The sequence below is a fragment of the Sinocyclocheilus anshuiensis genome, unplaced genomic scaffold, assembly GCF_001515605.1.
Source record: "Sinocyclocheilus anshuiensis isolate Anshui unplaced genomic scaffold, SAMN03320099.WGS_v1.1 scaffold1144, whole genome shotgun sequence".
Lineage (NCBI taxonomy): Eukaryota > Metazoa > Chordata > Actinopteri > Cypriniformes > Cyprinidae > Sinocyclocheilus > Sinocyclocheilus anshuiensis.
The window spans coordinates 1,346,630-1,370,206 of NW_015551101.1; the positions used below are offsets into that span (position 1 = coordinate 1,346,630).

The 23,577-nt window shown below is 36.3% G+C and overlaps 2 protein-coding genes across 6 annotated transcripts in view; both read right to left on the minus strand.

Annotated features, from left to right (window-relative positions):
• usp2a (ubiquitin specific peptidase 2a) overlaps positions 1 to 12,336 on the minus strand; it is a 36,718-nt gene extending 24,382 nt beyond the window's left edge. The window contains exons 1-3 of one of the 5 annotated variants that reach the window (XM_016452906.1): positions 12,321 to 12,336; positions 11,804 to 12,112; positions 8,477 to 8,564 (exon numbers count right to left, since the gene is read on the minus strand). The gene's annotated coding sequence lies outside the window, so the exon portion shown is untranslated. Of the gene's footprint in view, positions 1 to 8,476; positions 8,565 to 8,829; positions 9,021 to 9,040; positions 9,256 to 11,803; positions 12,170 to 12,320 lie in introns of those variants that run through there. The other 4 variants (XM_016452907.1, XM_016452905.1, XM_016452910.1 and 1 more) reach the window with 4 other exon arrangements.
• Positions 12,337 to 14,977: 2,641 nt separating this feature from the next.
• Positions 14,978 to 23,543, minus strand: LOC107662752 (tubulin-specific chaperone cofactor E-like protein). The gene is made up of 9 exons (XM_016452832.1): positions 23,341 to 23,543; positions 21,825 to 22,009; positions 20,907 to 21,079; positions 20,648 to 20,787; positions 19,990 to 20,171; positions 19,254 to 19,510; positions 19,084 to 19,111; positions 18,797 to 18,913; positions 14,978 to 16,352 (listed from the first exon to the last, which is right to left on the minus strand). Exons 2-9 carry the CDS (start codon positions 21,869 to 21,871, stop codon positions 16,034 to 16,036), a joined length of 1,263 nt encoding a protein of 420 aa, XP_016308318.1. The 5' UTR covers positions 21,872 to 22,009; positions 23,341 to 23,543; the 3' UTR covers positions 14,978 to 16,033.
• Positions 23,544 to 23,577: the final 34 nt, after the last annotated feature.

The following is a 23,577-nucleotide window of genomic DNA, read 5'->3' on the forward strand; positions in this document are numbered from 1 at the left end:
TGTCATGCTTTCATTATTTTTGAGGGGGCACGAGTGTGGGGGGGGGGGGGTCATTCGATACACAGCAGCCACAATAGCACTCATAAGCGGAGAGTGAACCAACTCCAGGGTAAGGCTAAAAGCAGCCAAATGTATTAAATAGGGATGCACCGAATGTTCGGCAATTCGAATAAGCGTAAAGACCGAATAAATTGTACCGAACAATGATATGACACGATCAAATAGCAACCAGCACAGAGTGAGAGGCATGCACTCTTTATTATGCAGCTTCTCACTGGTGAATGACACATGATGTAGCCTAGCAGTTCCCAATTCCTATCCTCTCGCCCCCCAGCTCTGCATATTGTGCATGTCTCGCTTAGTTAACACACCCAATTCAGATAACCAGCTCGTTAGAAGTAAGCTACGTGCATAAACTGTGTTCCGATCGATATGATCCCTACACAGTGTTCACTGCTCCCTACTCTCTGAGCAGGGGAAATCCGTTGAAGTTTATTTCACTTCAGAACATTCATGCACGGATTTGCGCTGTGCAGCGTCTTCACACACATCACACTCACACACATACGTCTTCACATCCAGTGCGAGGACTGGAATTGGGAACCGCTGATGTAGCCTATTGTAGTAATATTGTCTCTGGTATTCTGGTCTGTGAGCGTATATGTGTTCAGGGTTGTCAACAAAAATAAGCATTGAGGTCTTCCTGCGCGTTTCCGCAAGAAAAAAAAGCAAGAACTCTTATCAACATCCATAAATGTTAGTATTGTAATTTTACTGTTGTTCTGTAAAATAAAATAAAAAGTAAGACAATAATAATGATAATAATCATTACAACAGCACCGTTTTAATACATTTATTATAACATTCACACATAGTGTTCAAATGATTGAATTATTGATATTTTCTAATGTTTTAAAAGAAATCTCTTCTCAGCAAGGCTGCTTTTAATTGAACAGTAAAAAAAAAAAAAAGTTAAATTGTGCTTTGTTGGTAAAGTGTCTGCTAGAATGTTAAAAATGTTCAGTGTTAAATATTTTAAAATTGTTTTGTAATTTATTTTTTTAAGCAAGACAAAACAGTAAAAAGCACATTTTGGCTTTTTAATTTATGCAATGGTGAAATTTTTTTTTGCAAAATACATGGGGAAAAAACTAGAAAAACCGTGTTCGGTATTCGGCCCAGTGTTTAATTTTGTTCGGTTTCGGCTTCGGCCAAGAATTTTCGTTTCGGTGCATCCCTAGTATTAAACATCATAAACCCATCTTTTTAGACAAGTACAAGACATGGGTGTCATGTAGGCTAAAAAATGGAATATGGAACTGAAATTTAATTTAACGTGATTGCAATTTAATAAAAACGTTAGAAATTGATAAGTATATAACGTTTCCTTTCCACGGTTATTCAAACAACGAATAAATTATATATAGAAAGTGACATTATCACTGACATTGATCTATCGCGAGTTTAAGCACTCTCAAAAAAAAAAAACTATCGTTATAATCACTGAAGCAGTATACACTGTGAAATTAATTTCTTACTTACATTGTACCTACATCTGCGCTTTGTTGTTTATGATGAGAGAATTCGCAAGAGTCCGGAATACAGTCAGCGAACGCTGGCGCACTCAAAAAAACTGATCTGTTTCAACGATGACTCATCTGAACGCCTCTGATTGGCCATTGCATTCCTAAGCTCAACAGAATAGTGTGTGACACCAGATATAATTTTTAATATTATTTTTACAAGTGGGTGCAGCAGACTATAGTTCATTTATGTAAGTGAGGATGGCAAAATAAAGTAAACTGTGACATATTATACCCAAAAATTCTTCATACAGTGGACTACCGACAATAATAATGATAATAATAATTACAACAGCTCTATTAATACATGTATTGTTATATTCACACAGTGTTCAAAATGGGATCTGCGATATTTTCTAATGTTTTAAAAGAAATCTCTTCTCAGCAAGGCTGCTTTTAATTGAACAGTAAAAAAAAAAAAAAGTTAAATTGTGCTTTGTTGGTAAAGTGTCTGCTAGAATGTTAAAAATGTTCAGTGTTAAATATTTTTAAATTGTTGTTTTGTAATTGATTTTTTTTCTTTGAAAAGCAAGACAAAACAGTAAAAAGCACATTTTGGCTTTTTAATTTATGCAATGGTGAAATTTTTTTTTGCAAAATACATGGGGAAAAAACTAGAAAAACCGTGTTCGGTATTCGGCCCAGTGTTTAATTTTGTTCGGTTTCGGCTTCGGCCAAGAATTTTCGTTTCGGTGCATCCCTAGTATTAAACATCATAAACCCATCTTTTTAGACAAGTACAAGACATGGGTGTCATGTAGGCTAAAAAATGGAATATGGAACTGAAATTTAATTTAACGTGATTGCAATTTAATAAAAACGTTAGAAATTGATAAGTATATAACGTTTCCTTTCCACGGTTATTCAAACAACGAATAAATTATATATAGAAAGTGACATTATCACTAACATTGATCTATCGCGAGTTTAGGCACTCTAAAAAAACAAACTATCGTTATAATTACTGAAGCTGTATACACTGTGAAATGAATCTCTTACTTACATTGTACGTACATCTGCGCTTTGTTGTTTATTATGAGAGAATTCGCAAGAGTCCGGAAATCAGTCAGCGAACGCGCGCACACTCAATAAAACTGATGAGTTTCAACGATGAATCATCTGAACTCCTCTGATTGGCCATTGCATTCCTAAGCTCAACAGAATAGTGTGTGACACCAGATATAATTTTTAATATTATTTTTACAAGTGGGTGCAGCAGACTATAGTTCATTTATGTAAGTGAGGATGGCAAAATAAAGTAAACTGTGACATATTATACCCAAAAATTCTTCATACAGTGGACTACCAGTAAAAAGATGATAAAAATTTGGGACCAAAAATTATTCCGACACTTTGACCTGACCATGTTTTGCTTAAGTGTTTTTTCTTTAATTGCTAATGCGACCTTTTTACACCACAGACTGAACAAAATTAAGCATTGCTTGGTAATTGGTTGACCTAAATTGGTATTATCTAATTGTGTACTTAAATTTAACAGCTGACAGCTATTCAACCTAATTCATCATTTAGTTATCTGACATTATCAAGATGAATTTGTTCTGACACAGTTTAACTTGAAAATAAACTGTAATAATGTGAGAAATGTTGAAGGTGTCTGAATAAATTTAGTTTGACTGTATACCGGACTTCGCCAATAATTTTGTCCACTTAAAACACACCCCTTCTTTACAAATGGATGCAAGCTTGCCTCCATCCAATCAATAACCGGTGAGCTGAACCAAGTCCTGCCCAACATTTTTTTCTTATTGATAATTCATTTTATTCAGATATGTCACAATACAGAAGAAAACATCTGTTACCACTTCCGTTACATTGTGATTTATTAACTGTTAAAGGTCAGATACTAAAATTCTACACTATTGTGTCTGAATAAATTTAAACACTAAAACTAAAATCTTACAATTGTTTTGAATACTAAACTAAAATAGTTTTGAATAATATAAGTGAATTTAGGCATCACAACATTATAATGTACAGGATGAAAAATAGATGTTCATTTTGAGACTTGCTAAAGATTACATTTAACAGTATTATCAGTAAGTATTATCAGTAAGATTAGTATTCTGATCTTGATCTAAAAAAAAACGTTTGCATGTGTTTTTTGATGAGTACCATATTTCATACATCAGGCTTTTATATAGTTACGATTTTAAATAGTTACGTTATCAGTTTCACAGGGTGTCTACAGATATGAACAAGTTCAATTTAAGACTTTTTAAGACCTTTTTAATACCACCTTATGTGAAATTTAAGACCAAGCCTGTGATGGAAATACACATTATATTACATATACATATGTAATATTTAATGCGTTTAAATGTAAAAAGAAAACAAAATATCATCGCTGTCAAAAATTCTATTTGTTATTACGATATACAGTGAACTTTTCATATCAGCAGACAATATACAAAATATTCCCACAAAACAAAAGTGTCGCATCACCGAGATTTTTGGTGGTGTAAACAATTTATTCTGAAGCAATATTTTCATCAGTTTTCTGTCAGCTTTTACATACTTAAATCTGCATGTTTTTAATATTTACCACAGGATGTCATTTACCTTTATAAAGGCCAATATATGTGTGCCGTACGCTCATTTGATTTGATTTCTCCATGAAAGTCTCTCACAGAGACAGGCAGCACGAGCCTCAACAGCGCGACATTGATAATAGAAATACACTATCAATTATCAATCGCTGTTTAAGCTGAATGTAATAAAATCAGAAGAATCATTCGCGCGTTTTGATGCGTGATTATATTTTGTCACTTAAGTTTTAATCAGGCTATTAGCCCTGTCGGGCAAGTACAATTCTCAAGCCATTTTTCAGTCAACTTGCATTAACCCATTTAAAGTAGTTGGAGGCTGGTCAGCGAGCTGGTGTTCGACTGTATTCTGTAACCGCAATTCTCTCTGATGACACGGTAACTACAGCGGGGGGGAAAAGTACTCTTGATGGACACTCACTGGGTCCGTCAGACTGGAGAAGTTTTTGTGGTAATGTGACCAAAAATATTTAAGACCTACTGAATCTGAATTTAAGACATTTTAAGACTTTTTAAGGCCTTATTTTAGGAAAACTTTATTTAAGACATTTTAATACTTTTTAAGGACCAGCGGCCACCCTGGTTTCATATAGAATGATATATAATAGGAAAATATGGAGAAAAGAAAAACAACACCCCAATGTTATTCAGTGGCCCAAACTAAGCAAAGAATATGCCATTTTGTGCAGTTTCTGATATTTATATGGCCAAAAAGTAATATGCAATTCTGTTAGCATGTAGTAGATTGTGTGCAACAGGTTTTTCAGCAAAGTTATCATGTTGATAATTTAAAGGCCTAAGAAATTTGCGTATCAAATATGGTACAGTAGGCTCTCTAAGATTAAGTGATAGTTTACATCTAAATTTAGATGTATAATACAATTAAATATCCAATAACAGCCAATACAGATTGAAAAAAAAATATAATATCAGCTGATAACCAAAATGGTACAGATATTTTGTGCATCCATAGCTGCTATGTATAAATATAAGTTATTTTTAAGGGCACGCTATGTGAAAGTGAAAAAGTTCAAACACTTTTGTCAAAGTGGCCCCATCTGACATCTACACTGACTGATGAGATATTAATAATTTTAGCTCATATCAACCAACAAACTCCAAAATGCCTCAAAATCCCACACACTGAAGGTCGGCGGCTTCATTACGTGTGTATTTCAGCCTTAGGGAAAGAGTGTCTCTCTTCAGTTGGGCAATTTCAGTCAAAATGGTAGGGTATAAACACTACCTGTTATGAATTTTGAATGACTGCTTTATATTTATTTTGAGTGTCATGCCCTGAGGTCTCTAGTGTTCTGTGCGCTTGATCCTGAAAACATATTCAATGAGTAGCAGCATGTGACTCTTGTCCAAACACAGCACACACACTGCGAGGGGTGATATTGCGCATCCTACGGGGGCTTCACTGCTAGCACGGGACCCTGAATGAAGCTGGCGAACAAAATGAGCGCCATTGTTTTCATAGGGGGCCTGGATTGGTGGTTTAGCCCGAGTGCAGCCTGAGGACCCCGCTGTTTGAATGAAACGAGAGAGCCCCCAGAGCCGGGCTGTGTGTTATGGCGGCACAGTTTGTTCTCGTGGAGAGACGGGCTCTTGTTCACAAGGCAGTGCAGCGTCTGAATAAATAAAAGTATCTGGTGTTGTTGATCCGTGTTGGGTTCAGTGTGATGGCTTCTTATTTCTCTCTGCGCACTCTCTCTCTCTCTCCCTCTCTGAGTGCAGCGTTCACAGATGCATCAATAATTCAACACATAGATCTAGGGAAGGCTACATGCTGGAGGCAGTCCAAAGCACATGGCAGACCGACCCTAACATGCTTTCACCAGACGAGAACTCTTAAGACAGTTGTCCACTGCTTTCACATTGTGTTCCCTCTCTTTGCCCACAATAACAACAGCCAAAAGAACCCTACCATATGGTATTGAGAAAGCAACTCTATTCAAACCGCTGAAATGCCACGACAAAATAGTCTAGAAAAAGAGGTAGTAGAACACATTTAGTTTGTGGTGCACTTCATTAATAGATGAGGTGGAAACTGATTAACAATCAAAGAAATGCAGACTTGGCAAGCTTAACTGAGGCAATGTTTTGACCAACTTGGCAACTTCTTGCCTACAAATTTGAGGTTTACATTAAAAAAGCAACTGATGATAGAGGACAAGGGTAAAATTAACTATTATTATTAATAATAATTTAATATAGTTAAACTGTTTTTGATAATAATGTATTCTCTTTATTTATTACTGCATATTTATAATATTCTTCTAATAAATAAATAATATTAAATATTATATTTAAATTACACTTACAAGTAAGATCCTTGTGAATGAGCTGCTATATTCTAGGGGGAAAATATTTTGATATGAGGAGAACACAAGAAAGTTTTTTTTTTTTTAACTTCAAGATCATTACAAAACACAGACAAAATTGTCAAGGTTTCAGGGATTTAACGTATTATACAATACTGTTAAAAAACTTAGGGTCAGTAAGATTTTTAAAATATTTTTTAAAAGACATTTCTTATGCTCACCAAGCCTGCATTTATTTGATTTAAAAAAGTACAATAAAACAGTAATATTGTAAAACATTACATTATTAAAATAACCGTTTTCTTTTTTAATAGCCTATATTTTAAAATGTAATTCCTGTGATGCAAAGCTGAACATTCAGCCATTACTCTAGTCTTCAGTATCACATTAATATGCTGATTTGTTGCTCAGGAAAACATTTATTATTATTATTATCAGTGCTGAAAACAGTTGTGCTGCTTAATATTTTTGTGAAAACATTTTTTGTACATATTTTTTCAGGATTTTTGACGAAAGTTCAAACAAATAGCATTTATTTGATCAATTTCATGCATCTTTTGAACAAAATTGTATGTCAATGAATACAAATATGCTTCATCTATTCAGCTAAATCATAAAGCAGGCTCTGTTGTCTGTAGTCATCTTTTGTGAGAAATATTAGCTATTAATTACTACTAATAAAGAAACTTTTTACAGAATTAAAACCTTTTTAGAAGAATGAGATAGGATTTTGAACTAACAATGTTAGTATTACAATACTAACATTTCTCACAGAATGTTGGTTCAGTATGAAAGAAGTCAGTAGGGATTTAGTCAGTGGTTAGGGTCTGAGCTGTGGGAGTGTCTCCGGCTGTAAGCATGTGACAGGTGAGGACTTGTCAAAGCAGACGTGGTTCAGCCCCGTGATGCCTGACAGACATCCACACTTGCATTCATGCTGATAGACTTGCTGTCATTACGTGCACACCACCACTGCTCCTTAACATTCACATCTAACACGTCACAACACCTACTTTTAGCTCTTCAGCATTTGGAAAGCTATGAAAGCCGGTTTCCACCTCAGAGTAAAAAAATAAAAAGGTGACTTAACAGTTGTGACTTGATATCTGTCTTACATGTGACATTAAATGTAAATGTTAGCCACATAATTACATTTTGTCTGTTACTCTGATGCAGAAACATGCCTCCACAGAAACCAAAATGCACTAAGAATTGCAACGAAGCATCAAAAGGTCAATAAAAATATCCCGAAAACAGTTTAGCTGTGTATGTGCTGTATAACTTAAAATATCAAAACTGGTCTCCAGGAAGCCACCGTGAAATTGAACCATCCTAAAAAATCTGAAACTTGTGCAGGTGTTTGTGTTAGCAACACAAACAATATGCTGAAGACTTGAGGCAAAGTCCTGGGTACAGCTATATTTACCCTGAAACGTGAGCAGATAAGAGCTCAGTGGCCAAACTGACGCCTCAGCCCCCCGCCCTCCTATGACCAAAAGCAATCGGGCAAGACTCGCCTCTCAACAATACTCAGTCTGCCAAACCAAACTCGAAATCTACTCTTTCTATCGGCAGCTATGTTACGCAAATCAGACTTGCACTGGTCTAGCATGTATTTTCAAAGCTTATTTGATCTGGAAAGACAATATCAGACCAAATTTTAAAGGCAGCAGGTCATTTCAGGTTTTTAAATCATTTACAGTGAGCGTAGACTACCTGAATAAGGAATGTGGAACACAGATTTTGTAACAGACTGACATTAGGGCCACTGTCTATGAAAAGGAAACAATGGGGATTAACGTGAGCAACTAAAATTGCAAATCAGGTATATAGACACACAAAACTGCTTTGTTGTTTTTTAATTTTTTCAAAAGACGAACCCAATAACTTGCACTGGATTAACACTCCCTAAAAATCTCCAGAGACAAACTGCAACCCTGTCTCTCGGTATCATGTGTGCAAAGTGCGCTAGCAGGTGGGTGTTAGGTTCAGGGGTACCTACTGAAAGTAGAGCCGTTCTCGGTTCTAGCGGACGGAAAAACAGAGGTGGCGGTTCATTATACCTCACATACACCGTTCAATGTTCAAACCTATAAAGACAACAAAAATACAGAAGAGGGTTTAGGAACATTTGGTGAAGGCAGTATTTATAAAATAAAATATACAGCTTAATTTAAAAATGGCCATAAAATATATACATATATAAATATAAAAGCACACTAAGTACTAGACAAATAATAAGGAAACAGGCCTATATAAAGCCTATGAGACATTCGAAATATAAAAGCATATATGACAACCCATTCCTAGTTTAATAAAGAGGTATATGAGAGCATCTTTTAAAACTATGCTTACAAATGTTCAGTATTACTATGCATCAGTTTAAATGTCAGACTTTCATTACAATCCAGACCCTGGTTACGCTGAACGGCTAACAATAGAGAACCTAACAACTGATGACTTGAGAATGCCACGCGCTCTCCCCCACAGACCTCACAGCATTGGATAGCAGTCAAAACAGCTTAAAGTTAAAGAAAAGAGTGAGTCATTTGGAGAAGAGGCTCACCAGTAGTATTTTCCATGGACAGTGTGTTGCTTTGGAGGCTGTAGCTCCAGAGTGAGAGGACTAGGGAAGGATTGTATGAGCAGAGTGATCCAGAATGCTAGAGATCATATTACTGAGCTGGTAAATATAGCAATTGCCTATGACCTCCCTGGGTCATTCAACACTCCTGCATTCCAATTTGTACTTAAAGGAATCGTATTAAGACTTTTTATGAGCAGGACTGGGTTTAAAATATGATTATAATAATTAATTACAGTTAAAATTTATTTAGATAAACATATTCAATATTTTGATTATATACTTTTCTATATTTATATAAAATAATTAAATATAACATTTTATATAAGACATATGGCATGTTTTTATATTTTTGTATGTATTATATTTTTTATACTTTATATATGTAGTTATATTAAATTAACATTTTGTAACATTAGGGCCACTGTCTACAAAAAGAAGACAAACTAAAAAACACTGGGATTAACATTTAAAACTAAATGGCAAATCAGGTGTTTTTTGCAAATCATTTTTTTTTTCAAAAGGTGAACCCACTGACTTTGGATTACTCTAAAAATCTCTACAGAAAATTTTCATTTTTTTCTTTTTAATTATTCTATGTAAGTTATATATAATTAAACATTTTATGTTTATATAAAAATAAAACTGTATACGCAATATATTTAATAATTAAAATATTAAATTAAGAGGCTACTTCTCAGGATTTCTATGGCTTGTTTAGCTGGGCTTAAAGGGATAGTTCACCCAAAAATGAAAATTTGATGTTTATCTGCTTACCCCCAGGGCATCCAAGATGTAGGTGACTTTGTTTCTTCAGTAGAACACAAACGAAGATTTTTAACACAAACCGTTGCAGTCTGTCAGTCTTATAATGGAGGTGAATGGAAATCATGGCTTTGAGAGTAAAAAAAAAAACATACACAAACAAAACCAAATTAAACCCTGTGGCTCGTGACGATACATTGATGTGTAAAGACACAAAACGAGCGTTCTGTGCAAGAAACTGAACAGTATTTATATCATTTTTTACCTCTGATTCACGCAATGTCCGAACGGTCCTGAGCGGCGGCGCGTACTCCTGAGCGCGTGTTCTCAACAGCAGGCGTGTGAGGCATCTTCTTCTTCTTCTTGCTTTATGGCGGATTGCAGACTTATAAGTGCATTACCGCCACCTATCTTTCAAGTGGACCATTGACACTCCTAATTGAGATTGTAGATAGTGTCAATGGTCCACTTGAGAGATAGGTGGCGGTAATGCAAAAAGATGCCTCACGCGCCTGCTGTTGAGAACGCGCTCAGGAGGACGCGCCGCCGCTCAGGACAGTTCGAACAGTTCGGACATTCCGTGAATCAGAGGTAAAAAAACGATATAAATACTGTTCAGTTTCTTGCACAGACAGATCGTTTTGTGTCTTTACACATCAATGTATCGTCACAAGCCACAGGGTTTAATTTGGTTTTGTTTGTGTATGTTTTTTTTTACTCTCAAAGCCGTGATTCCCATTCACCTCCATTATAAGACTGAAAGACTGCAATGGTTTGTGTTAAAAATCTTTGTTTGTGTTCTACTGAAGAAACAAAGTCACCTACATCTTGGATGCTCTGGGGGTAAGCAGATAAACATTCAAATATTCATTTTTGGGTGAACTATCCCTTTAATATCCCAATAACTGAGGAACAGATGTACTAAAAATACTACATTGTCAAAGGTCAATAAAAGTCAGTCAGGATAAATATGGGAGGGTAACTGTTGAGAATCATCAAAGGAGAGTTTATTAATTTAGTAATTATGGGAGATTGTAACTTACGTAAGTAACCACCCACACCCACACGACTTACTGTAATACTACTAAAACAAACATACTCAGATTTGATAGCTTATGTAACAACAAAGTTTTAAGAAAAAAATACTGCTGAGACTTTAACGAGTCTGGCTTGGATGTTATAGGAGAGACTGGGGGTGTTGTAACATTAACTGATGAGTTATAACACCATCAGTTTAACCTCCATATCTGTGTAAAATATTAAGGACCTATAATCTCATAATTGTGGCAAATGCCAGAATCCCATTTTGTTTAAATTTGTTCAATCTTATTATTTCACTTCTTTGCTTTTTTGTTACCGTAACACTGTTACAACTGATCCTGATGGTGGGGTAGGTTGTAACAACGCTGCATGACACTAATTTACACATTTTATGAATAAGTAGTATATTTATAAACTACTTTAACTAGAAGCAGACAAATAAGGGAAAATCAAGGTTTAAGACAGCGCCAAAACAAAAAGAGGGTAACAAAATATTACACACTGCCCAGTCTCCCGTACTACAGCAGCGTGTCACCTGACCGAAATGCAGTGTACAGCGCTACATCACTAAACTTCACCAAGTACTGGATAAACAAAATATAACCCGAGCACTTTGAATAAATGTCAAGTTTATATTACTATTACCTTAAAAAGAGAGACTGCGCCAGACTGACGTACACGATACCAAACATTTATTTAAAACAAAAAAGACTGTATTCATATGAATACATTCAATCTGCAGGACTGGGTCTGAAGAATTAAATACCTAACTCGCGCTTTACCGCTGCAGAACAGTGTCATTTCATACATTTATACACAAGACAGCTCGCCAGCCGATGTTATGTAATTAGTGAAACGTCCAGAAGCTTCCGAATCGAGTAAATCAGTGGGAACGGCGAAGCGAGAATGTGCAGTGCGAGCATTCATAGCATTACTCACCGGAGTGAGCAAGACCATCCTCCTCTCCCCTCGCTCCTTCAGGGAAGAGCCCACCGTGAGTGAGACTTCCACGCAAGCCACTTTGAACTCTTGCAGCCGATACACGATAGTTCACTGATGCTCTTCAACACAATATAAATAATAACCGAGGCATTTTGGTTGTTTCTGTCCTTGTAATATTCCAAGCTCTTGACTTGTAGTCAAAAAACGGTCGCTCACTTTAACGGTGACGTCGGAGAGCGTTTCTTTCATCCGATTGGTTAATTCTGCTCTCGAACGTCATCAAATACCACCGCCCACACCGTCACCCTGGCGACGGGAATAAACACTTTTGAGATTAGAGATCTTGGTGCGTTTTAAAGGGGTCATATGATGCGATTTAAATTTGTCCTTTCTCTTTGGAGTGTCACAAGCTCTTGGTGCATAAAGAAGATCTGTAAAGTTGCAAAGACCAAAGTCTCAAATCCAAAGATTATATACCAAAGAAGAAAAACAAAATCTGTATCATTTTACTCACGTTGCTCCAAACCTGTTTGACTTTCTTTCTCACATGGAACACAAAAGGAAATGTTAGCCAGAATGATGTACACATATTATATATTCATATTTTTTGAAACAATGCTAAGCAGAAATATGCTAGAGTGTGGAACTAAAAGCAAAATCACTTTAAACATATTTGGGAAAAAATGGCCATGACAGCAATGTTGTTAACTAAAACCATTAACCGATTTAGTTAACTAAAATAAAATAAAACATATGAAAAACTTAAAAAAAAATTAAGTACTAATATTACTTAAAGTAATAATAAGGCTAAATATATAATATTTAGAATCTATAAAATATATAATTATAATAAAAATAAAATGTTATAAAATAAATGTTATTTCAAAATATCAATAAATAATATAAAAAATACTATATTAACAATATAATGACAGTCAGTAAAAGACAAGTTTATTTTTCCATAGTCTTTGACCCAGTCTATTCAACTTTCAAACATAGATACATTATTGTGCACATATGCTGGCAAATCAATGGTATAACACAGTCAAATCTGATTTTAAAATTGTAACACATTAATGGTGTGACACCAGCTCAATTTGCAGTATGTAAGTGTTCATTACAATAACAGGCCTAATGCATCCATTAGATAAATGACTCTCTGGAATTATCATCCCTTTGACGCTTAACAGCCTTTTACACACCCTTTACAAATGAACTTTAACCGAAGAATAAGAACTGCAAATGTACAACAGATAATGCTAACTGAGAAACAATTCAACACATAATATCCTAACAAAAATCTGGATATAAACAATAGTGTACTGTGAGTCACAATGATTGAAAAATGTCTGCTAAATAAATTTCACGTGGTAAACATTGTCTGGTACAGTGGTAAATTTAACTTTTGTCTTCACACTTCATATGCGCCAGTCACAGTTTAAGTGGCATTACCTTCAAGGTCGCAAAATTGGAATATCAATAATGCATACATATAGGAAAAAAACAAAATAATTATGCAAATGTGAAACCCTAATATCAATAGCATGTCCTGGGTGGGCACAGAACATCAAATATTGATCCTCTAAAAGGGAAAACTCTGGAGAAAAAAACAGTACTTCATTCTGCTTTAATGTTTGATTAGGGGTTGCAGATAAAGGCAGAAAGAGTGTTAAAGGCATAGAGGATGCTAGAATCTTCATCTTTATCAACTTTCTTCCTCCGACCAAACAACAACCCTTAAATATGCAAGCTGATTTTAACATTTTATGTTCCATTTCAGTTTAAGTTATACTCATATAAGTCACTATTAAATCTCTGACAATCTACTCATTTCACTTTTTGGTTATAAAATGATGTAAAAACTAATTCCAAATTCTGAATTACAACTCAATTCAAGATAATTTCTTACCGACGAGAAACCCGAAATGTTCAAGCCTTCAACATTTTCACATCATTTCATACACTTATCAGTACATAAGAGAAAAGCTAATCTACTACTAACCTAAGCATTTGCGAGTGTCAGCATAACATGGCACACCGACAGTGATGCCGAAAGGATCTCAGTGCTTTTCCATTCAGTCCATCCTTCAAATCATGCTATCATGTTAGATATAAAAAATACAACAAACTAGGTTTTCACCAGTTTCAGTCGCTAAACATGTTTTTTTTTTTCCTTGTTGAACCAAGTATGACAAGCAAATGAGGTTCAAGCACTGATTTGATTGATGTACCAGGTATAAATAAATCATTTGCTGGTTTTATCCTATAACTTCTGTAGAATGAACTTGTCACTTTCTGCACTGTAAGGAAACAGTCTTGCATTGCACATTTCAACACACATTTTAGTCAAGCTGCAGTATCTTTAAAAGGATAAAAAAAAAAAAGAAAACATTTCTGTGTTTTTTAAACGGATAAAAACACAGAAATGAAAACGTTGTCATCAATTACTTACATTCCAAATCTGTATGATTTTCTTTCTCCTGTGGAACACAAAAGATGTTCTGAAGAATGTTGGTAACCAAACAGTTTTTGTTACCATTGACTTCCATTTTGGTATGGAAAAACATTTTCTTTTATGCCCCCTAGAATAAATAAAGTCATACAGGTTTGGATCAACAAGAGTAAATTATAAATGAACAGATTTGGAGAAATTTAGCATTACATCACTTGCTCACCAATGGATCCTCTGCAGTGAATGGGTGCCGTCAGAATGAGAGTTCAAACAGCTGAAAAAAACATCACAATAATCAACATAATCCACATGACTCAAATCGTCCATCCCCTGTTGTCCTCTCACATTAAAATCCATGGATTAAATTTAGAAATGTTTTGGACTGTTTATACTTATAAATGGTGCTTGAAAAGTAATCTTGTCAGAATCAGAAAAGAAATATGCATATCTCTTTTGATACAGATGAGAGGACTTTTTCACTGGAGAAAGCAATTTCGTCTTGATGAATTTGTTTCTTAGAAACATGCAGCTTTTCACTTCACAAGACATTCATTAATGGACTGAAGTCATGTGGATTACTTGTGGATTATTGTGATGCTTTTATCAGCTGTTTGGACTCTCATTCTGACGGCACCCATTTATTGCATAGGATCCGTTGGTGAGCAAGTGATGTAATGCTAAATCTCTTCCAATGAACAAACAAACTCTTTATCTTGGATGGCCTGAGGGTGAGTAAATTTTCAAAAAAATTCTCATTTTTGGGTGAACTATTCTTTTAAATTAACATAGGAGCCAAATTTCCCGCTTATGTTTTGCTGGCCGGATAGAGTCATACACATTGATTGGTTTGCTATTGATTTGTTTTGTTTTGTTTTTAACAAATAACACCAATTAGTAAATCAATAATAAATACTGTGAATAATCATATTATATATAATACGTGTATGTAATCATAACAATCTTTGGTGGACTGATGTTTTGCCACTTAACAGATCTCACTATTCTGCGAGTAAAATATAAAAATAAACACACTCCATAATATGGATACAACTGAAATGAAGATAAGCACTTTTCTCAGCATATGCTTTGCATTGGAGGTACAAGTTTGAGTGCCCACTTCCAAAACGGCAGAGAAAGTACTAATAGAAATATTCAAAAGGAAAAAAAATAAAAATAAATCCCACATTAAATAGCAAATGCATGCGACGCCGCAATTCCCTTCTGGATTCTTCAATCAGATTATAAAATTGAACTGGACATTTAAAAACATTTGTGAATAAGATGCTTTGCAAATCTTTCCTCATGTGAATCTAGCACTGCCCATATAATATATAAGGCCTGAGAGTCTTTTGCATGTAATTAACGGCTGACAGCATACAACACACATCAGTAGGCAATGGATATCCATGATTTCATCTTTAAGACATCAGTGCAGTGCAACATTTTCTTTCAGCTATGGGTGATTGTCTTAAAATCTGTAAAAAGCACATCCTGGGCTGCCAGAGCCCTGTGCTGTGCTTTATTCTTGAAGAAACAGGCGTTTGAAAATACAGGGGTGCTCATGAAGTCTGAAGACAAAAAGAAAACCTTTAATAACAGCAACAAAACCAAAGGTGCACATGGTGTTTCTTATGTGCCGAACTAAAGCCCCAGCAAATCCAAGAAGTTTTTCCCTGAAAGACAGTCCCATTCGCTCTGTGGAAATGAGATGGCGCTAATTCAAAGTGGATTTGGTTATTTAAATATAGCTTTTTTGTGATCCTGAAGAAAGACGGTTATTTTGTTTTGGGAACTACCAGGATCTCATCCCCATCTTGAATGCTGTAAGAGTGCAAGGCCCGTGTGCTGTATTTCAACTCGTCGGGGCCAAAGGCAGAACCCTTGTCGATGTAGTAAAGGCGCATGTTGCTGGTGGGGAGCTGCACAACAGTCCTCAGCTGCTTCTTCAGCCCTGCGACGGTCTGGTCCAAACGGATGCTCACCTGCTCCACTTTGTCTTCATAGCGCACCTCCACTTTGGCATGGCAACGTGGTCTCAGGTCGATCTCAGCCAGAGGAGCCAGTTTCCCATATTTGGTCACCAAGCAGTGATATCTCCAAAGCGAAATGCAAATACTTAAACGAAATTCAGCCTTTCACTACATGGGCAAACCAAAATTCCTACTTAAAAAGTCAAAATACTGTAAAGCAAGCACTTTTAGCTACACTAAAAAAAACTGTCTTTGGAACAATTTTCACTGAGAAATTACGAGTACATTTTACAAATAAATACAAGTAGCACAATGAAGTAAATGTGATTTTTTTAAAGACTGTAATGGTATTTACTTGTAAAACGTAATTGAAAAATATTTGTTTTATTCACACCTAGAAAAAATATTTTTTTACTAGGTGTGAACAAATCTGGCATATAATTATTTATAATAGGAAGAATAATTACATTAAATTATATTATAATTATTTAATAAACAATACATTTTATTTAAAGGATTAGTTCACTTCTGAATGAAAATTTCCTCATAATTTTCTCACTCCCATGTCATCCAAGATGTTCATGTCTTTCTTTCTTCAGTCGAAAAGAAATTAAGGTTTTTGAGGAAAACGAGGTTAAAAAGTATATAATTTTTATTCTTTTTTAGAAAATGACCGATCGTTTCGCTAGCTAAGACCCTTATTCCTCATCTGGGATCGTGTAGAATGCTTTAAAGCTGCACTGAAGCTGCAATTTGGACCTTCCTCCCAGTGAACCCCACTGAAGTCCACTATATAGAGAAAAACCCTGGAATGTTTTCCTCAAAAACCTTAATTTCTTTTCGACTGAAGAAAGAAAGACATGAACATCTTGGATGACATGGGGGTGAGGAAATTATGAGGAAATTTTAATTCAGAAGTGAACTAATCCTTTAATAATTAATTATACTTAGAGTGTGTTTCTGGTCTAAATAATGCTTCTTACAAAATTGTCATATATGGAGTATATATCGTAAAACAAAGTCAGTTGCATTAAAATAAAGCAAAATCCTATAACATAAAAAAACATACTATTTGATTGTAATTACAAAATGTTTCCAGACCATGTTTATGCTGAATGTGTTCAAAAACAGTTGGACAGACCACAAGATAATGGAATGAAATGTATGGATCTCAAGGCACACTTTTAACATTTTTGGCAACACCCAAAGGCATCTGTCTTTATGAGTACACAGACCAACAGTTTAAAGAATAGCGCTGCCTGATACTGTGTCTACACCAGATGCAACTGTTGTTGACCATTGTTTAAACAGCTAAAAGCTGTCTACACTTGACGCAACCAAGTGACTGCAAATCAATTTGTCCTTTTTCCACGTGTGTTAGGGTGTGTTCACACTTGTAGTTTGGTTCTCTTGGTTCCCTTGGTCCGGACCAAAAATGAAAACAATACATTTGGTCCTGGTCCGCTAAGCGTTCACACTGGCATTTTTGACAGCGAACCTAAGATACCGAACCTAAAGGCACAGTGATACGTTCACAACCTGATTGGTCAGGTTGAATGACATATATTTCGTGTCGGAACTCACCGAATACCCCAAACAAAAGCTGTGTTCGACTTAAAAGCGGTGCTGCACAGACCGATCGGTGTATGACATCAAAGTATCATTCACCGATCGGTCTGCTCAGCACCGCTTTAAGTCGAACACACATAATGCCGTCTGCTGGACTAAGCGCGCTCATTGCTGCATGTACTTATAATTTTATTTTCACCACCTGCGAACTCACGAAGCGCTCATAAAAGGCACTTTACCTCCTCGTTGCTCCACGTTTGCCCTCTGCTCATTTTGTTTTGGATGGTACCGCTCATTCCGCGTCATTAAATCATGTCGCATAGCATCACATCTTTTCATTACTTCCTGTTTTTGGTTCGTTTAGAAGAGTTTGGTCCGTGTTGCGTTCATATTTAATTCGAACCGCACCAGAGTTAGTTTGGAAGCGGACCAAGACCCATCTTTTTAGCGGTCTCGGTCCGCTTGTTTGGTGCTCACCAGGGTTCAGATGGCAGCTTTCACACTTACTTAAACAAACCGCATTAACAGAGCAATCTCACCAGGGTTCGTTTTAATCGAACCAAACATGACAAGTGTGAACACACCCTTAGAATTAGAGCAAGCGCATAGAGTACATAAGAAATAGAATGGGGCAACAGTTTACTGTTGCCGATTTGTCGCATCGCGCCGCACTGCAAGTATACACTATTGTGGTTAGTTGCATCGCTTGCATCTGGTGTAGACACGATGCGAGTCCAAGAACTATTTAATAAGGTTCTAAATGGTCTACACCAGTGTTTCCCAATCCTGGTCCTAGAGAACCCCCAACACTGCACAGTTTAGATGTCTCCTTAATCAAACAAACCTGATTCAATTAATCAGCTCATTAGTAAAGACTCCAAGGCCTCAAATATGTGTGTCAGAAAAGACATACATCAATAGCATGCAGTGTTGGGGGTTCTCCAGGACCAGGATTAGGAACCACTGGTCTGTACTACAGTGTTCATGCCTAAAAGATACCTGTGGGGCAGCTCTTCCTCTGAATGATCCAAGTGATAACGGATGAAGAATCTCTCAGCGTCTTCTCTCTCGGCATCCGTCACGACACTCCCATTCAGGCAGGTCACTGATGGCAGTCTGCAGGTGGGAGCAATGAGATCTTCTCATCAACATTTCTACAACATTACTATCAGTTTCTAATGAGGTTAAAGTGAGAGTTCACCCAAAAATGAAAATGTCGTCACATTCATCCCTGGAATGACCTGCCCAACTCAATCCAAGCAGCTGAGTCCTTAGCCATCTTCAGCTTCTCAATGTCCTCCCATCGATTAAGCCCTGACTCACAAAAATGATAAAAATTAAGTTTTTATTGGGTTTATGTAATTACACTGTACTAGAATAGTAATAATTAGACAATTACACACATACTATGATTATTTAGAAGCTTTCCCAGCAACTGTCACAAACACGATGATACCTGAGTTGTGCAGATTGATTCTTCGAAGGTTAGGGAAGAGCCGCTGAAGGATTTCTCCCGAGTCTTGAATGGAGCTCAGGTAGTTGTTGGCCATGACCAGAGTGTCCAGTGCCGGGAACATGGAGCCGAATTTTCGTACTTCACTCCACTCGTGGAGGCTGTTATCTGTGATGTGAAGCAGACGCAGTGTGGGGAAGGGCATGGCGGCCGGTGTCACAGTGGTGTACTCATTAAGGCACAGGAACACCTCCTCTAGTCTGGACAAAACAGATCAATATTAGTGGAGAGCTGTCATACCAGAGGCACCTTCATAAAGTCTGATGGTTCACTTTAAAGCAAGAAAAGAGAGCTGTTCTCACTGGCCATAATGTTATCTGAAAGCCATTGAATGAATTCAGAGTGAATTCTCTCAAACATCATTTATAGCTCAATACAGTAACAAGGTAAAGTGAATGATCCCATGAGAATCAACATTGTCATGAATCATGATGATGGTACAAAGAAAAGAAATGATAACTGAATAATTTATGCAAGAGATATGCAAGATTGCACGTACACAGCCATTAAAATACTCTGCATGTGAAAAAAATATATAAAATCAATACCATAATGTGTCAAAAATCTGGCCAGAGCAATCAATACCACACATGTACACAACTAGTAACTGTTAATACATAATATCAGTCTATATTTTTTCAAAACTACAAAAACCTCAAGAGTTTAAAATGCGACTCACTCAGGCATCTCTTGTGTGAATGTGTGCACTGTGTCCCAGGACACCTGGGTATTGTTAAGAACGAGGTGGCGGATGCTAGAAAAGGCCTTTGCGCAGTCCGGCTCCAAGACTGCATCACTCAGCTGATTAGAGCTGAGGTTCAAGAACTCCAGGTTCGGGATGTTAGAAACAATCTTGCTGATCTAGAACAGATTAAAGGGTTAAAAGACACATTTTAGGGACATAAAAATTTATAATATACATACACACACACATACATATATGAACAGAATTTATTTATTGAATGTGTCCTTGCTGAATAAAGATACATTTGTCTTTAAAAAAAATCTTACTGACCCCAAATCTTTGAACAGTAGTGTATGTTTATTTATTAATACTACTGTATATTTACAGATCATAAAATCAGTCATTTCAGTCAGTTTCTCACATAAAGCAATACAGCACATGAGTCATATGGACTATTTTTATGGTGCTTTTTCTGTAATTTTATTTGGAGCTTGACAGCCTCTTCGCTTTGAATTGCTGTTTTACAACATAAGGTTGTTTAGCAATTCTTTAAAAATTTCTCCTTTTGTGTTCCAGAAAAAAGTATAACAGCATATGAAATTGGATGAAAATCAAAGTGTGGATCCTCCGATCCTCAGACTAACTAACTCACCTCATGCCAGTCTTGGAGCTTGTTATGGGACAGATCAAGTTCAACTACATGAGCACAGAAGGCAGCGATTTCTCCCTCTTCTCCTGCATGACTGATTCCACAGCCATTCAAAACCAGAACACTGGGCAGGTTCAGACGGTCTGAAGGCAGAATGACCAAATAACTAATGAAACACAACAACAGCTTACAGCTGCCAAAGGAAACGCTAAAATCACCTAGGAACATTACATAACTTGTTTATAACTAACCCAAGCCTCACCTTTCCTAGGTGATCCCTGATGTCCAGACGGCACAACCACGACACCCATGCCTGGACCCCGACGGCAAGGGAAGTTTTCCGGGCTGTACTTCTCACTGATCACCTGCATAAAGGTGCGGCCTTCTGTTTCAGAAGCTTCCATTGCACCGGCCAACACCGTGCACCTTATGCAACTGTAGATACACAGTTATCAAAACGTTTATAGAGACAAAGTGTGTCATTAAACAATATTAAATAGTTGCTAGTTACATGTGCAGAAATAACCAAGCCATTCGTAGGTCCATTTCCAAAAATGCTGTTTGAGGAGTCATACATAGCTCAGTCAATGGCGTGAGTTTGAGGTGGGACTGTCTGTTTGTCTGAATGATCCCGAACTAGACTTACTTTGTCATGAAATAGTCAAATTATCTGATATTTGAAGAGGCTTGCTGACCTTGACATAGAGCCATGTTCTATAAATCATGTCCTCATTGTACCACATGACTTTCAGTCTTTTATTAATCTTACATAATACTGGTTTTGCTTGAACTATTATTATATATATACACACTTAACTACATGTAAATATATAAGTATTTACAGCATTTATTAGTTACAGTATGGGTGCCTCCATCATCCATCATTTATTAAAAAAGTGTGTCATGCCATGACCCATGTGTCAGACAACCTCAAGCAGTTCAGTTAAAAAAATAGTGAGAAGCTGCAGCCCTCTGGGCTAAAAGTTCAATTTTTAAACAGAACTGGCCTAGATTTAACCATCTACTGAATAAAGTCATATTATTGCCGACTTTACTGAGAATAGCATTTACTGTCTTATAACAAAAATAAGTTAATCCACTAATGAATAAGCATATTGAATACATTTTTCCTTGATTAACCGATATGTATATGAGAAGCAAGAATATTAAATGCTCTCACCTGCTGTGCAATTTGTCCTCACAGGTCCAAAGACACAGCTGTGCCATAAAATAAGGTTTACTTTTACTACAAAAGTTATTTGTCCTTTGAGTGTCAGGGCTCAAACGGAAAATGTGGCTGCAAACCAGCAAAGAGACTGGGCTCTGCTCAGCGTCCTCACGGCACTTCTCAGTGATAACAGCACTCTGCAGAAAGAAGACACCAGGTCAGCAAGAAGGACAGATGACCAATTCACCTTCAGCTGTAACTACACTAATCTGCCTCAACAAACCAACACACTCAATATGCATATGAAAAACCTTAATGTTGTTACAAGTCAGAGCAGGTTTACAGGCTCTTAAGGGAAACACGAAAAAGAGACCCAACACCATGTAAACACTCTTTCGACAGCTGTGCATATAACAGTACTAAAAGAACAATAGCTGACTTGTTAAACAAAAAGTTGCCAAGACAATACACTGCCTAAAGCAGTTTCATTAAAGTCTAGCGTTTTGAGTATCAACTTACAAGAAAAAGAGCTGATGTCTTTACATTTTACAGCACATTTAATACGAATTAAGAAATACCTATCAGATAAAACTTACATCAAATAGTAGCTGTAGAGCAAAAGCAGTACAAAAATGGCTGAAATTAAAGAATAAAAACTACGAAAAATGCCTTTTTTTATGGATGACGATTAGATATGTATTAAATTATACAGGCAACTGCAATAAATTAGTTGATATTTTGTAATTTACAGAATATCTGTTTACATTTTAACATACAGAAATAACTTTCAAAGAGACAATGCTTGAACTACAAAACTAGCACACACATACACAATTTGGTTTTTCACAATTTGTTGGTTTTTATGGTTCTCCATATTAATAATGCTTTTATACTGTACAGACTGCATTTCTATCGCCCTGCACCAACCCTACCCCTCACAGAAAACTTTGTGCATTTTTAGATTTTAAAAAAAATGTAGAATTTTTTTTTATCCTTTTGAATTACAAGGACACCGGAAGTGTCCTCATAAATCACCCTCACATTGCAATACCTGTCATATCCATGCCATTATACAAATTTGTGCCCTCATAAACCACATAAACGTATATACACACACACATACACATACATATACATACATATATAATATTTCATTGCAAATCTACCCAACACTACCCACAACCACATACTGTAAATGAGTATAACCAGCATTCGTACATTTTCAAACAAGGAACCTTTTACAAGTCACCACATGACAATTACGTAATGATAAATTGATAAAGGTTAGTGCTTTTATAATATACCAGGACATACTAAATCAGTGCCAGATGAATTTCCCTTGAGCTACTGCACGAAGATTCATATATTAAAGCTGACAGAACCAGTCACCAAAACAGACGACTAAATGTTAGAAGACATGAAACGAGAATGTATCTTTGTAAGTCAACACCTGAGAATGATCATACTTCAGCTAATATTTAGGTAGCTTGAGCCGAAAACATCCCTCCATCATCATTAAGTGTCTTACACTGAATGAGCAGCTCCTCCGTGAGACGCGGGACAGGACGCTGTAATCCAAACCAACTCCTAACCGTCAGTTTATCCACGTCATGTCATTTGGAGACTCGCACTTTGATCGCCAAAGTGTTCCTCGTCGCTTTTGTTATTGTTGATAAATCTGTCACGGAAGTGGCGTCACTCCAGCTGGGTGCTCTTGATCGGCCCGTTCAGTTGTGCGCGCCATAGACATAATAAATACCTAGAC

Excerpts from the sequence above, each read along its gene's own strand:
- LOC107662752 (XM_016452832.1), bottom strand. The coding sequence starts at position 21,871 with ATGGCACAGCTGTGTCTTTGGACCTGTGAGGACAAATTGCACAGCAG. Across the intron at positions 21,080-21,824 it reads GAGGACAAATTGCACAGCAG|TTGCATAAGGTGCACGGTGT; the intron begins GTGAGAGCATTT and ends GTGTATCTACAG. Across the intron at positions 20,788-20,906 it reads TCAGGGATCACCTAGGAAAG|ACCGTCTGAACCTGCCCAGT; the intron begins GTGAGGCTTGGG and ends TTCTGCCTTCAG.